Source organism: Mercurialis annua, linkage group LG7 (genome assembly GCF_937616625.2).
Source record: "Mercurialis annua linkage group LG7, ddMerAnnu1.2, whole genome shotgun sequence".
NCBI classification, from domain to species: Eukaryota; Viridiplantae; Streptophyta; class Magnoliopsida; order Malpighiales; family Euphorbiaceae; genus Mercurialis; species Mercurialis annua.
Window position 1 is genome coordinate 6,608,998 of NC_065576.1, and position 16,071 is coordinate 6,625,068.

The 16,071-nt window shown below is 34.4% G+C and overlaps 3 protein-coding genes across 3 annotated transcripts; 2 read left to right on the forward strand and 1 right to left on the reverse strand.

Moving 5' to 3' along the window:
- The first annotated feature begins 735 nt into the window (after positions 1–735).
- Positions 736–1,850, forward strand: LOC126655292 (uncharacterized protein At4g04775-like). Its single transcript, XM_050349412.2, has 2 exons — positions 736–1,227; positions 1,421–1,850. The coding sequence occupies exons 1-2, from the start codon at positions 1,078–1,080 to the stop codon at positions 1,772–1,774; spliced, it is 504 nt and encodes a 167-aa protein (XP_050205369.1). The 5' UTR covers positions 736–1,077; the 3' UTR covers positions 1,775–1,850.
- Positions 1,851–1,852: 2 nt separating this feature from the next.
- LOC126655277 (uncharacterized) lies at positions 1,853–7,035 on the reverse strand. The gene is made up of 5 exons (XM_056103721.1): positions 6,531–7,035; positions 6,307–6,441; positions 3,684–6,052; positions 2,438–3,550; positions 1,853–2,350 (listed from the first exon to the last, which is right to left on the reverse strand). Exons 2-5 carry the CDS (start codon positions 6,413–6,415, stop codon positions 2,063–2,065), a joined length of 3,879 nt encoding a protein of 1,292 aa, XP_055959696.1. The 5' UTR covers positions 6,416–6,441; positions 6,531–7,035; the 3' UTR covers positions 1,853–2,062.
- A 1,654-nt stretch (positions 7,036–8,689) lies between these two features.
- LOC126655283 (scopoletin 8-hydroxylase-like) lies at positions 8,690–13,107 on the forward strand. The gene is made up of 3 exons (XM_050349399.2): positions 8,690–9,236; positions 11,657–12,002; positions 12,709–13,107. The coding sequence occupies exons 1-3, from the start codon at positions 8,725–8,727 to the stop codon at positions 12,952–12,954; spliced, it is 1,104 nt and encodes a 367-aa protein (XP_050205356.1). The 5' UTR covers positions 8,690–8,724; the 3' UTR covers positions 12,955–13,107.
- Positions 13,108–16,071: the final 2,964 nt, after the last annotated feature.

Here is a 16,071-nt window from a genome sequence, read left to right on the forward strand (position 1 = left end):
ATGTTGTTATCTTATTCAAAGACACTTATATGTTGGAAATTTTATAAATTTATTTTTAGAGAAATGAAATACGTATGGTTCATGCATGACCACTTAATCCTCATGATCTTGTTTTTCCTCTCCATGTCTGAGCACTTGACTTCCATCAGCTTGACGTGTTTCTTCAGAGTGTTTATCTCCATAAGTTGCAGACCACTATCCTGGATCATAAGCACATTTTCTTCGTGGTACATCTCAATGGACTCCTTCAATCCCTCGAAGGCCTCATTAAGTTGCTCCAGTTCGTCAGTTTTAGCCGCCACCTGAGTATGGGCATGAACTAGTTCCAGTAGAGCTTTGTTGCGTTCTTCAGTCATGCCATTAACCTCACTTTTCAAATTCCTGACCATCGTCATCTGATAGGCCATGTCGTTATCCACCCACGCAAAAAAATCGCATTGATTCTGTGTAGTGTAGGTCAAACGACAGTTAAATGGCAACAAATGAAGATTAAGTTTTAAAAAAATACTTACATTTCTCTTCGAACAGCCGTAAAATCTCCGTCCTGGATTTCGTTCGGTGGAGGAAATCTGCATACGGCATGGAATTCCACAGTCGCACACAACTTGTTTAGCTTGTCCTTCCATTGTCGTTGTGTCTTGGGAGTGGAGATCTATGGGAAGGCTGGTAAGAAAAAAAATGAGACGAGGGTTTTCAGAAAGGGGTTGAGTGTTCAGTTGAATAATGTGTTGCACCTTCATTTATGCAGGGTTCAGATTTGCTTTTCGTTGTCAGGTGTGACAGATGTCCCTTTTTTAATTACCAACGAACCTTTATTGTTTTAATTATCAAGATTAAGTACTTTAAGTGATAGTTCATTAAAAGTTGAAGTACCATGGTTGATCCTGAAATAAAAGAATGAGTACCGTGGATGATATTTAAAACATAGGATAAGTACCTTAGGTGATTATGTAAAATGTTGACCTTATCGTTGCTAAAAAACAATAGACAAACATAAACTGTTATAAACTGTTATAGACGTGACACCTTTCCATTTGTGTCGATTTTAGGGTTCTTTCTTGTGTCGATCTCCTAATTATGGCCGAAGGATTTTCAGAAGAGGATTATGTAGATGGATTCCCTGTGTGCAATGTTCCTAAATGCAAATGCGGATTGGAGGCGAAGGTCATGGTGTGTTGGACTGAAAAGCATCCTGGGAGGCGATTCTTTCGATGTCCAAATGCTAAGGTTAGTTGTATGAAATTCTTCTTCTTGTGTAAAACGACAATTTTTTGGGTTTCTGATTTGGGTCATTTGGATATTAGGGTTTGTAAAACGGTAATTTTGGGGTTTCTGATTTGAGTCATTTGGATATTAGGGTTTTATTCAATGTGTTTGTATTTTTTATATGGCATTTTCTAAAGCCAACTGTTGTGTATAGATGCGGGTGAATCGATGCCCCTTCTTCATGTGGTATGACGAGGAATATGCTCCTCACCTGAAGCACATGTTGTATACTATGAAGAGATCAAATGGAGAGCTACAGAAAGAAGGGGAAAAGCTCAGAGGAGATGTATTCGAGCTGAAGCATTTGATTGACAGAGCAAGTATAATTGATGCAATTGAAGTGGAGGACGAGCTTCTTAAAGCTGCTAACAAAATTGAGGGGATGGAGCTGGAGCTAACAGACTTGTATGCTGCAAATAGGGGACTGCAGATGGAGATTAGAGAATTGAAGAATGAACTCACAGCTGCTCGGATTAGAGAAAATAATAGGGGAACTGAAGGCTTATAAATCATTTGTGAAACTTGTCTTATTGATCGTTTTTTTATGTAACTCAACTTTTCTGGTGTTAATTTCGATTCCGAAGTCTTTAGTAGAGTACTTTTATATTAAGAATTTTCATGTCTGTACACTGATTCAAGAATTAATTACATAACATTCCTAAGTTTCATAACATTCCATTCCTAAAACAACCACAACATTGTGGCTCAAAACAATCAAAAGCATGGTTCAAAATACTGCCTATGTGCACCACAATAATAATTAGCAAAATAACTACCACTAATCCATGTTCCAGCACTACATTTTTTTGGATCTCTTCCTCAGGATGTTCATGTATCTAGAGGGAACATCTTTAGCTCTCCGCTTCCCTTTTCCTTTTTCAGCTTGCGTCGGGATAGGTTGGGACGGAGCTCCATCGTCAACACTGCTCCGTTGGCTGTTGAAGGCATTCTCTTCTGCATCACCTGGGTGGTTCTGGTCTGGTTGGCCTTGGTCAGCAAGCGGAGGTTCCGCCGGAACTGCTTGATCCACAAATGGAAAGGTGTCACGTCTACTCGGTGACCTATGAACGACTTGACTTGTACCCTGCCATGGAAAGACACAGACCCAAAATAAAATTAAAGGAATAATAAACCAAAAAACTAAAAACAACAAAACCACACATTCACTTACATCCATCATCCAGCGGAGGGTGACTGGAGAGTCATGAAGCACAGGTTCTCGTTCAGCAGACTGACCACCAGGCTCTCTTTCAACAGACTGACCACCAGGCACTCTTTCAGCTGACGGACCACCAACCTCATGAGTTGACTGACCCCCACTCCTCTTTAGGCAACCCCTCTTATTGTGTCCATATTGACCACATAAACTGCACGTCATTCTCATATTTCCTTTCCTTGGCAACTTTTCCCTACCTGCAGCGGCTTCCTTGGCTTTTTCAACCCTTTGTTTCTCTAGTTCCTCCGCCTCTTTTTTCCTGGCCGTTGGTATTCTGCCCCTCTTCTTCTTATGTACTGGGGATGGTGGGAGTATGATATTAGCCGGCTCAGGGTCTGTTTCCCACATGTCTGGCCCATTCATAGGGTTGATTACATAGCTGTATACCCTCTGATACGTAGCTACACTGTAGCAATCATCCACAAACTCTTCAGGCCGTTGATTATTTCCATATATGCATGGTGTAGCGTGCGAACATGGGATTCCACTAAGCTGCCACCTTCGACATGTGCATGTTCTGTTAGCCAAATCAACCACGAACTGGCCCCCTGGGCCCTCTACCTGCCACTGAGGGCTACCACCAGGATCTGCGGTGAACTTCCAACCATAATCAATGATTTTAGCAAGCTTCTTTCTGATCTTTGGGCACAGCTCACCCTCCATGTTTCCCCCAAACTTCTGCTTGTCATTAATCCTCTTCATAAGCTGCGTCCTTATCATTTCGAACATTGTCAACACTGGCTTCTCTCTTGCAGCAAGTATGTACTTGTTGAATGCTTCAGCCAGGTTGTTTAGGAGGATATCACACTTAACTTCCTCTTTGAACAGCGCTCTACACCAGTGTTTCCTGTCCCTCTCTTTGATCCATTTGTAGCCAGCGTCATGTTTGTCTTCCAGAGCTTTCATTGCTCTATCCATGGCTGCTTTGTATGTTGCTGTTCCAATGTTCCAGATGAAGGGCTTCATGTGTTGCGTGTGAAATGTGCTCCTGAAATTGGCCCACAAATGCCTCCAGCAAAATCGATGCTCTGAATATGGGAACAACTCCTTCACAGCATTCAACAAACCCTGCACAAGCGCACGAAATATAATCACCCATGCAATCAATAACACACCCTATAGTTTGTACATTATTCACCAAAGGACCCTGATCTTAATGTAAAAAATCTAATACAGCACATTAATCAAGATAGGATTGTACCTTTTGTTTATCGGACATGAAAACAGCGGCATTCGTAAGGTGCAGATCAACTGATAGTAGCCCAATAAACCACATCCAGGTCTCCGTGTTCTCCGTTTTAACCCAGGCATATGCTAAGGGGTACATACAGTCGTTTGGATCAATCCCTGTTGCAGAAAGAAGTTGACCACCGTATTTACCCTTCAACCAGCACCCATCCAGACAGACAATCTGTCTCATCCCATTCACGAAGGCCTGCTTCAACCCATCAAAACATACATACATTCCCTGGAACTTCCCCCTTGCTTCTTTAAACTCCACCGTGCTGCCTGGGTTGGTTCTCAAAACCTCCCTCTTATAGTCATACAGCTTCTCATATTGCCGGTCTTCATCACCCTCCAATTTGTCCAATGCTGCCCTTCTTGCTCTTCTTGCCTGCTGAATGCTTATTGATTGTTTTAGGTCCGTCTGAATCTTCTTCACAAACACTTCAGACTTATATTCAGGATCGTTTCTAAATTCTTCTAAGTACTTGTCGGCGAGGACTGCACTAGTCAGGTGGAAGTTTTTGCTCACTTTAGGACATGTATGGCGCAGATCAAGGGTCTTCACTCGGAATGTGTTGTCATTGGGATCTTTGAGGTGCAGCTTTGAGGCAAACACGTAGAACTTACATTTGCTCTTTGAGTAGCACTTTGCCCTCACCCTTGTTATCTCATTTACAGGGAAGTGCAGTTGGTACCTGTGGTGTATCCCCCACTCACGGCAGGCCTTCTTAAACTGCTCCCTGTCAGTGAACAACATTCCAATAGAGAAAGTTGGACCCTCATGGTCGTGGTCTTCATCAAACACATTAAAATCCTCCCCCCCCTCTTCTTCTGAATCTGAAATAGATCTATTTCCATCAGACTCTACGTACTCTGAATCACCACCCACAGTGTCCTGGTGAATTGTTCTGTCAACACCACCAGACTCAAATTGGGCTTTACCTTTGGGTCTCCCACCAGCCCTGTTCTGCGAAGCACCAATATTCTCTTCGTTCTCTTCATCCTGTTCATTCTCTTCATTCTCTTCAGGCAACTGACCGTTTGACCTCAACTCGGTAGTCAAATCTTCATCACCATCCAAGATGTCATAATCAGGATCCACAATGTACTCATCTAGATCATCATCCCAATCTTCAACTTCAACCCATTCATGTGAATGATGAAGCTCTTCTTCAGTGGGCATCGGTGGCTGGTCTTCACTTTGCCTTTGCGGTATTTCCCTGTTCTGGTCCTCAAATAAACCCTCAAAAGGGGGCTGATGTTGGGTCTGGAAGAAATTGTCGAAGTCCACATCTTGAGTTTGTTGAGTAGGACCCTTATCATGCAGCCCCTCAACCTCATCCATGTGCGGCCCATCGTCAGCCCCCAAATCCTGAGCTTCCTCATGTGGCCCCTGAATTGGAACTTCTTCCTCTTGTGGCCCATGCTGTTCACTAGCCCCAGCCTCAACCCCATTCACTTGCCAATCTTCAGCAGCCCCAGCCTCAGCCTCAGCCAAATCCATAGCCACATCCATATCCTCAGCCTCAGCCCCATCCATAGCCTCAGCCTCAGCCCCATCCATAGCCCCAGCATCAGCTTCAGCCCCATCCACAGCCCCAGCCTCAGCTCCAATAAGTTGGCAATCTTCAGCAGCCCCATCCCCCTTATCATGGCAATCTTCATCAGTCATCTGAACGCTTGCCTCTTCATTTGCCCGCTCACCAGCAACCTCATCATTCCCAGTGTCAGTTTGTCCCAAAAAATCTGCCCCTTCATTCCCCTGAGCCTGCGTATTTCCCTGGACCATAGAAGCCCCTTCACTTACATATTCACTTACATATGGACTCATCCATGACCCCCCACTTTCTGAAGGACCTTCACCAACAGCCTTGGTACCCAGTGGTTTACTCCCACCAGCCTTGGTAGCCAATGGTTTACCCCTTACTTTTTTCACGGGAGTGGGATACACATAAGCTAAATCTTTGGGATTTGGTATCTCCTCAATTACAACATGTGGGGGCGAGGGGGGCGGAGGGACTAAAGCCTCAATGTCTTTAACGGTCAGTTTCCTAACATAGACATCCACTTCTCCGTCCCTCTTCCCAGCACTTGCCATTTCCATAGCATCATCGTCGTGATTTATCGGTCTAATCCAATCATGAAATTCCTTGTCTTTTTCTTTCCAGTAATAATCAACTAAGCCCTCAACTTTTTCTCTTTTCATCCATCTATCTAATTTCTTCATAGTCATACCAGACACAGAATAAACGCCGGTGGACACTTCCCCATCATGGTAACCCCATTCCCCCAATGACCCATTAATGTGAAGGTTGATTTGAAAAAATTCAAAACCTGGTGACACTGCAAACAGACAAATATTTAAACACACCAACAACCATCAAGCAACACAAAAATAATAGTAAATGCCAACCAACAGAAACGTGAAAACAATAAACAACTCGTACAAAGATTAAACAAATCAAACCAACTAGTGGTCCTACAGCAGTAAACAAACATAAAGCAACTTGTAGTCCTATGTCCAAAAGCGGCTAATAAATCAAAGCATAGAATAACAAACATTTACAGAAACCAAAGTACTATGTGGTCCTACATACCTTCCACCACTTCGTCACTATCGCTCTCATCCATTAAACCCCATCCAGCAGTTCCAGGTGGTCCCGTTCGTTCTCTTTCCTTTGATTTTCCTTTTCCTTTCTTTCTCATTTTTGTAATTCTTTCACTATAAAAACCTGTCACACAGAGAGCGTAAATACACCACGTTAATCAAACCCTAAACCACATGAACCAGATAACAAGAGTAAAAATCAATCTTTCTCACTCTAAATTTATGTTTTGTTCCTTCGTTATTTTTTCTTCTTCACAATGCAAAAACACAGAAAGCACGGAAGATGAACAGGCAATCGACGAGACAATGGCGGTGTGAAAATGAGAGTTTCAGAAGAAAAAAGGGAAGAGAATGAGTTTCAGAAGAAAAAAGGGAAGAGAAGAGAAGGATGAAAGAGTATGTCAGAAAGAAGATGAAAGAGAGATAAAAGTTACCGAGCGGTTAATTTTTTTTTTTATTTTAAAATTTGAAAAGTCAACCGGCATGTCAGAGAGAGGGACTGTTGCAACTGACAGAGGACAGGTCACGTGGGTCGACAGGTGGCGAGGAAAACGCATGCAAACGATTAAATCGTTGGCGGCGCCGCGATTTTGTGTTTTTTTTTTTCAGAAGGGCCGTGAATGGCGCCGCCATAAAGGTCAGGGGGTTTAGTGAAGTTTTTGAAAGGTGAGGGGGTTTAGGGAAGCTTAGTGCAAAGGTCGAGGACCGTCCATGATTATTAGCCGAAAATAGTTCTATTGCTTTTTATTAATTCACGGAGCTTCGTATAAAGGAATAGACGGGCATCCATTTGAGGAACTGAGAAAGTAAAAAATCAAAGTTCATGGATCAGATAAGACCATATGGAAATTTAGAGACTAGATAATAAAAAATATAAAGTTAAGGGATCAGATATACAAAAACATAAAATTAAAAAACCTTAAAATGAAGGAAAAAGAGTCATTTATGCTCTTAAAATTTGCCTTTGGATCAAGTAAGTCCTCAACCGTCCGAAAAGGTTCAAATATGCCCTAATGTCTTGAAAAATGAACGATCAGACCCTCCAATTTCGACAATAAGGCCCCCAACGTCCCATTTATAATTCAAAATGAGGACCTGGTTGTTCACTTTTTAAGACGTTAGGGGATATTTGAATCGTTTCAAATGTTAAGGGCTTATTTGATATTGAAGTTAAATCTTAAGAATATAAATGCTATTTTTTCTTAAAATTAATTAATCTTATTTTTAAAAAAATTGGATAGAGACCGCTTTAAAGTGAGAGCACCATGTGATCTCCAACTTCACAATATTTTAAATTTATCTTATTGGTTCGAAAAATCTTTAAAAACTCAAATTACCTCATCTACTCTTGAACTACTACGGGACGTCCTAATATTATTCAATTACGATTTGGAGCAATTGTAAATTCTCAAATCACTTGGGATCAAAATTGTCCTTAAAATAATATATATTTTAAGGCCGGTGAAAGATAAGAATGAAGATGGCAATATGAATCAGCATTTTTCGTGGCGATGTTACAGGTTGAGGAGATTGCATGGTTCAGGTAATTCCTTATTATAATAGGCAAATGACTAAAAATAGAATTAGAATTTCCTCAGGGGTCAAGTTTACGATCTACACCGTTCACTATAAAATGAATGGTGTAGATAAAAAATATATAAATTTAATTAAATTAATCTACACCGTTCATTTTATAATAAATGGTGTAGATCGTGAATTTGATCCCTCAAATTCATTTAAATTTTGAGGAAATTTCAATCCCTAAAAATATCATTCTTGTTACATGACTCAAAATCAACAGTTAAATTAGCAAAATCAACAGTTGAATTAGCAAAATCATCACTTATAGGTCAAATTCTACGAGTATTTGACAATAAATAGTTAAAGTTGGGAGTTCAATTCTTCTACAAGTACTCCCACTTCTAATTATATAAAAATAACAATTGAATTAGCAAAAACAAATCATCTCTCAGTAAAAAGTTAAAATATTAACTAAAACGTCATATACAAATATATTTATTCATTCACAATTTTGATCTACTTACCATATACATGAAATTTAAATTTTACCATATTATCATCATGTTTTTGACCTTTGTCAAATATATTTACGACTAATTTAGAGCTGACGTGTGTGCGGATATATATATATATATATAAAAAAAAAATTTATAGATTATTGTATATTTGTCAAACAAAATAAAATTGTGGGATTAATATATTTTGCCAACCATTTTTCAGGCAAACAAGAAGGTGAACAATGTGTTGAGCTTGATGTCTATTTTTATTTAATAACTAAAGCGACCTGAAAAAAAATTGTATATATAATATGGTATCCATGACTAATCCAATTACACACATAATTTTCTAATCTTTCAAATTTCTTTTAAATTTTACCAACACAAACATGTCTCAAGCTCCAAGTTTCTTGGATTCAAACGATCGAATTTTCACTTTTGTGGTAAGAAATGGAAATGGCGTCAAAGGCATGGTGGATTCAGGACTACTATTAAACGTACCACAACGGTACATACAACCTGAACATGAAAGAATACACAATCTAAACGTACCGTCTTATGATAATCCGCCGATTGATTTATCGAAACTTAACGGTCCTAACCATGACGAAGTAGTGGACGAAATTTCCAGAGCCGCGGAGGCTTTCGGGTTCTTTCAAGTGGTGAACCATAGCGTGCCTATCGAGCTGCTCGAGTCACTTAAGGACGCGGCTCATAATTTCTTTAGCCAACCGGCTGAAAAGAAGGCGGTCTATCTTAGCGGTGTGAGCCCTAGTCCGTTGGTGAAGTATGGTACAAGTTTTGCGCCGGAACAAGAGAAGGCATTGGAGTGGAAAGACTCTCTTAATATGGTTTACACTAATGATGATGAAGCACTTCAAGTTTGGCCTCAAGAATGCAAGTAAGATTAAGCCCTTGACATCTAAAGGTCTATTTCATCCAAATTTCTAATTTCAAAAATTTAATTTTAGTTTAAAAAAATTACTATTAATTTTAACACAATTTTACTAATTGTTCTATATATATCGATTAAGCATGAGCAAAGCTGAGTGGACACCGCATCCCTTCAGCCGGACAGGGATCTACTAGAGATACTTCAGTTGTCTAAGCGGCTCCCTAGAAAGACTCGTGATTCTAATATTGCAAACCTAAAAAAAACACCTAACTAAAATTTTAAGTGTCGCCGTCCACTCTGTTCTAACTATTTAAAAAATTATAATTTTATTTCACTTTAAGTAAATTTTTCTTTCTTTTTAATTATATAAATTAATTTAATTCATAAAATTATATAATAATTATATTAAGGTTTATGTGTTAGGTTATTTATATTTAGCAATTACAAATGATAGATTCGATAGAAAAAATACAAATAGTAAGTGTTAGTTTGATATTTTTTTATTTTGTATATAAGTTGATTGATAATTTAAATTTATTTATTGATTATTGATGAATTATTTTTTGCTATTTCAAGTAAAATTTAGAATTTTTATTTGATGATTTTTTTGTGCTTTATATAAGTGAATTAATAAAATAATGAATGCATGAATTGATGAACTACGTAAGATATTATTTAGATTATTACTAATTTTTAATATTATTTATAAATGAATTGATGAATTAATTATTGATGGATTAATGAATTATATAAATGAGTTTAACATAAATTTATACTTTTTTTGTTTTATATAAGTGATACAGTATTTGATGATTTGATGAAATACATAAGTGAATTGAATTCTTTTTGTGAATACGTCAATTGATGATATGGTTTTAATAAGTGTATTTATATGGCTCTTTAATTAAAAAAAAAGTGTATTCGTATGATATTTAGAAGGCCTAGTCAAAAAAAAAAAAACCTTTGGCTTTTTAGACTCTTTTTAATTTCACTCGCACGTTACAATTTTATCCAGTTCACCTAAATTTACATTTTAAGTTTTCAATTCTATCCAAAAAATTTAAATTAATTCTTTTAATTGAAAAATATAAATTTGATCCTTTATTTTTAGCATATTTTTAAAAAGCACTTAATGTTATAAAAAAGAACGAAAACTTCTCTTCGCCATAAATTCAAATAATAATATAATTTATTATTTAATAACTTTTTAAAATAAAGTATATTTTTTAAAACCCGTTTGTCTTTCTCGTGACGAACCCGCTCTGGGTTTGCCACTGGATTTGTCACGAGAAAGACCAATCAGATCTGTTTCAGAAGATACAAGATGCGAACTGGCGAATTCAATTCGTTTTCCATCGTCATGAGGAATACGAACAGGTTTTAGAAAGATTAACTTTTATTTGAAAAAATTATTATCATTTTAAAAAAATTATTTAAATTTAATAAAATTAATTAAAATTTTGCATATATTAATTCATTAATTAGAAAATATTAATTATTTTGAATATACGAGGAAGCGGAAAAAAGGCGGCGAGGTCGAAGAGTGTGGCGGTGAATACTTTTGATATTATAATATTGATATAAAATTTTATTATTAATATTTTAATTGATGGGGAAGAGGGCTTTTGTTCTTTTTATAATTTTAAGTGCTTTTTAAAAATTATACTAAAAAAAAGGATGAAACTGACATTTTTCTCAAGTGAAAAAGAATCAATTTAATTGTTTGGAACGACATCGGGATACTAATTGATAAAATTGCAACGTCGGATTAAAATTAAAAAAAAGGCTAAAAAGTGTATTTTTTTTTTATTAGGCCTATTTAGAATAATAACATTTTTTAGACAAATCAATAATTATTTTTTGATAAGTGAATTTCGTCTCCCTGAGTAAGAAGTCTGGTTCCTTCACTGCAATAAAACCATTTTAAAATGGTCTAATTGTATAAAAAACTAATTTTTTTAGTTATTTTTGAAATCTATTTAATTTTTTTAAAAGTCGTAAATCTATTATAATTTGACCAATTCGCTATAAATCTATTCATTTTTTTTAAAAATTGATTTAATTGTACCTATGTAGAAATTAAATGTATAATATTTTAAAAGAAAAACTAAAAAAATAGAGTTTTCAATTGGAATACCATACCGTTTGGATAGATTAATTTAAAAACAATATTAAACCAGTTGAAGAATTTAATAAATTTCTAACGAATTAGCCAATTGCAATAGAACTGTAATTTTTAAAAGGTTAAAATAAACTTTTAAAAAGTCAAAAAAATAGATTTTTTAACACCTTTTAAAATTAGAATTACTGTAAACTTTTTAAACTTGATAAACTTTATAAATGATCAACTTTCATGTCTACAATTCAAAACTAATTGTTTTGGATTTTATCAACACACTAACTATACTTTTTGTGTTATTTTTCAGAAATGTCGCGCTGGAATATATTAAAACATCAAGTAAGATGGTGAAGGAACTACTAGAAGCTTTAATGGAGAAGCTAGGAGTGAAAGTAGATGATGCAAAAATTGAAGCATTAATAGGGTCGAAAATGGTGAACATGAACTATTATCCGACATGTCCGAATCCCGAGCTCACTGTCGGTGCCGGCCGTCACTCCGATATGGGAACCCTAACTGTTTTACTACAAGATGGCATTGGTGGTCTCTATGTTAAAGTTGAAGAAAATATTGATGGCAAGAAAAAAGGGGAATGGATGGAAATTCCACCTCTCCATGGTGCTTTGGTCGTCAACATCGGAAATGTCCTGGAGGTATTTAGAGTTTTCTATATTTAGAATATGCTATAAAGTTTTTTAAATTTATATCACAAAATCAAAAAGGTTCAATATGATCAAATGAGTTTAAATTATTAGGAAATGATAAATGTCTGGATCGATTTGATCTAAATGAATAAGATTGGCCCTTATTAATCATGTCATATAAGTTTATGCACCAAAATGAATATTTTTCATCTAAAATGCAGGGTGTAAATGAACCGAACTGCTGATAAGAGTTCGGTTCGTGTTCGTCCGTATTCTAGACGAACCGAGTTCAAACTTGATTTTATATTCGTTAATTTAAATGAGCCGAACATGAACATAACGGTGTTCGGCTTGCTTACGTTCACTAAGAGTTTGTTTAGTGGTTCGTGACAAACTCGTGACAAGTTCGTGAATGAGTTCATTTAGAAACTCGATTAGATATCTGAAAACGGACTCAGATTCAAATTAGCTTTTATAAATATCTTATATAATTCTAAAACTATATAAATTTAATAAAATTACATAGTTTTGATATAAGAAAATTGCATATTTTTGTGCTCAAAGTTTTATATATTTTAGCTGTCAAACGAACGGGTTCACAAATGTCCTTGTAATTATTCCTGCCCAATACTTTCTACATAAATAGACATTCATGTAGTTTCAAAAAAAGTAGATTTTCATGCAGTTTGTTCGATTGATGGTTTAAATTTTGTAGATAGTGAGTAATGGAAAGTATAAAAGTGCTGAGCATAGAGTGCGGACTACAAGCACAAAATCAAGAGTTTCAATTCCAATATTCACCATTCCAAAAGGATTGGAAAAAATTGGACCGTTGGATGAAGTGGTGAAGAACGATGGGGTGGCTAATTATAGAGAAGTGGTATTTGAAGATTATGTCAACAATTTCTTTAGCAATGCCTATGATGGAAAGAAATCTCTTGATTTCTCAAGGATCTATTAGCTTTTCTTAACAAAACTATTTAGGTTAATCACTCAAAATACTGAATTTTTTTATTTTTTATTTTTAATCCAGTCTTTTAAAAACGTTATGTTTATTTTAATTTTATAGATATATTTTTTAAATGAATTATAGCTAATTAGGCTATTTATTAAAAAAAGTCAAATTGTTTTGATATTTTTTATTTATGACCAAACTTATTAGTATTTTAATGGAAATATATTAGTTTAGGCTATAAACAACGGAACTAAAAAGTTTGATCATAAATGAAAAAATAAAAAAGTTTGTCATTTCATTCGAAAAAATTGAATAGTTGGATATAATTGAAACGTACTTATTAAAATTAAGTCAAAAATAATATTTTTAAAAGGCTGGATTATTAATGAGAAGTTAAAGAAATTAGATATTTTTAAGTAATTAAACCAATTATTTATGATTTATGTCTTGTGGTGTTGTATATATATATATATATATATATATATATATATATATATATATAAATTAGAATAAGCTTTTGTTGCAGCAGCTCTATATGGCATGCTTGCTATTGTTGATTGTATTTGAAAAAAAAAAATTAATGTGATTTTATAGTTATAAGTTTAAATATTAAATTGAAGTTTAACTTTTTTTTACTTAAATTTTTTGATTCGGTTGATTAACACTAAAAATGGAGCGGAATTGACGGAAACAAAAATAAAAAAATATATCGTTTAATTTTCAAACAAAAAAGACAAGCGTGTAAATTATGAGATATGCATAAGGTTTTTAAACAATTCGCTTAAAAACTTAATAGTCATAAAACAAAAAAGAATTGGAAGAATCTGTTACAAATATTTCTAGCAAGGAGGTGGTTTATGTCATTTTTTTCTTCCACCAATGTGTCTAATTATAAGGCAAATCTTTGGGTTTTTTCAGGCCTAATGCCTAGAAGAAAAAACACCTTTTAGTCCTCTTTTATTCTACCCTAACATTAAAAAGTCACTAATTTTATCCTATTTTGTATTTTAGTGTTTCAAATATACCTTAAATTTTCAATTTGATGAGACAATTTTTTTACTTTAAGGGTGTAATTATTCAAATAACTAAGTAAAGGGATAAAATTTGATATTTTTTAATTCAAAAAAATCCAAATAAGTCCTTCATCTTTAAAAGCTAACTATAAACTAAAATCAAATTAAAACTAATTTAAATATTTTAATTAATTTAACTAAATTTAAAACATATATAATTAATATATGCTAAACATCGAGAATTTTTTGAATTTTTTTCAAATGAAAAAGACATTTATTTAATATTTCAGGATCCAATTGAAATACGAAAATGTAAAATAAAATAAAATTGATGATTATCTAATGTCGGGGTATGATCGAAAAAAAGGCTAAAAGATCAGGGAGTTTTAAAATAAATCCTTTGGTTTTCTTAGTCTCTTCCAAATAAAATGATGCTTTTGTGATGCTTTAGCACAAGAGAGTGATTATTTTGGATAAGATTCAAAGACATTCACGACGAGGACATTTTTATCTTTTATAGGAGAAACGGATTAATTAAAGAAGTTAGGAGAGAAACCAAAAGTTATGAGATCATCGAAGAAGTGAGAGCAACAAGTGAAAAAGATACATTAGTTTGTATTTAAATGTAGATTGCGTACACAATAAATTCTAGCTGTCTTTTTTTAAAAAACAAAATTGTTGTTCACCTTAAACTGATTTTTTTTTAACAGACCTTAAACTGATTTCGTTTGGAATATTTGTCAGTTTTTTTATGGAAGGTAAGTCTATTTTATTTTAAATTTTACTTATTTTTATAATAAATAAAAGTTTATATTCATTGATAAATATATTTTTTTTGAAAGGTTTTTTTTTAGGAATTTTTGTTTTGTTTTTTTTCTTTTTATGGCCAGATCTACATTTTTAAAGCGAGATGTTAAATTTAGTTATATTTATAGAACTCTCCAATATATAGTGTTATTAAGCAAATGAAGAGATAGGATATCTTCAAATGCCGTATTGATTCGTCGAAGAATTCCTTTAATTAATTCTTCTTGTTTGTTTTGCTTGGAAGAGGAGACGAGTATTCACATCATTCTTCATTGCCGGTTTGCATGGCTTACTTGGAATGGGATCTTGAACAGATGTAATCTTCTTTGGGTTGTCCCGGACACTATTCATAATTTCTTCGATGCTTGGAGTAGCTTATCTAACAGGAAATATCAAAATCTATGGCAAACAATTTGGTTTTTCGTTATTTGGGAGCTGTGGAAAGCGAGAAACAGGAGAATATTCAGTAATGATACGGTGGACGTCGATTCTCTAGCTTATTCGTCTATTTGCAAAGCGGTTCTTTTCTACAAGGACTACAACAAGGATTTTGATTATTCAGCTAATGATGTTTATAGAAATTTAATTTTCTTCTGTAATTATTCGTAGCTCTGTCTTTCTCGCAAAGACTTTTTGCCTTCCACTGCTTTGTGGTTGAGCTAATTCAATAATCATTTATCCAAAAAATAAAAGATACAAAGAGGTTGATGACAGCTCTATTTTTTTTAAGATTACAATTCTTGTTTTCTTTATTAACAAAATGTCACAATATATTTTAGAGTTTTACGATTCGCCGCCCCTAACTACTTGACACCCAAAAAAAAAATTAAAAAAAGCTAAAAAATATTAATACGATAAAAAAAATTTAAAATCGAATGTTTACCGGCGATTTCCGACCTCTATCTCCCCCAAGATTTAACATTTACACCGTAGAATATGGGTTTCATTTGATAGATTTGAATGAATTCAGTGGATTTGGTTTTTTATAAAGAAAAGGGCAAAAAGGTAATGTGTGGGGGCGGTGAGTAGTAAAAAGCAGCGGCGAATAGTAATCCAGTATATTTTATTATAAAATCGGCATATCAAGTTGTTCGATTACTTATTAAAGGGATTTATTCTATTTCTAATTTTTTATTGCTCACATATTATACCGAAATTGTTTATTTTAATGATATTATTACTTTTGAGTAAAAATATACATTACACTAAATTTGAGTAATTTTTTATTTTGAAGATTAAATGGTAAACCTTAAACTGTTTTTTTATGAATAAACTACATATTGAAAAGCAATAAGAAGTGACG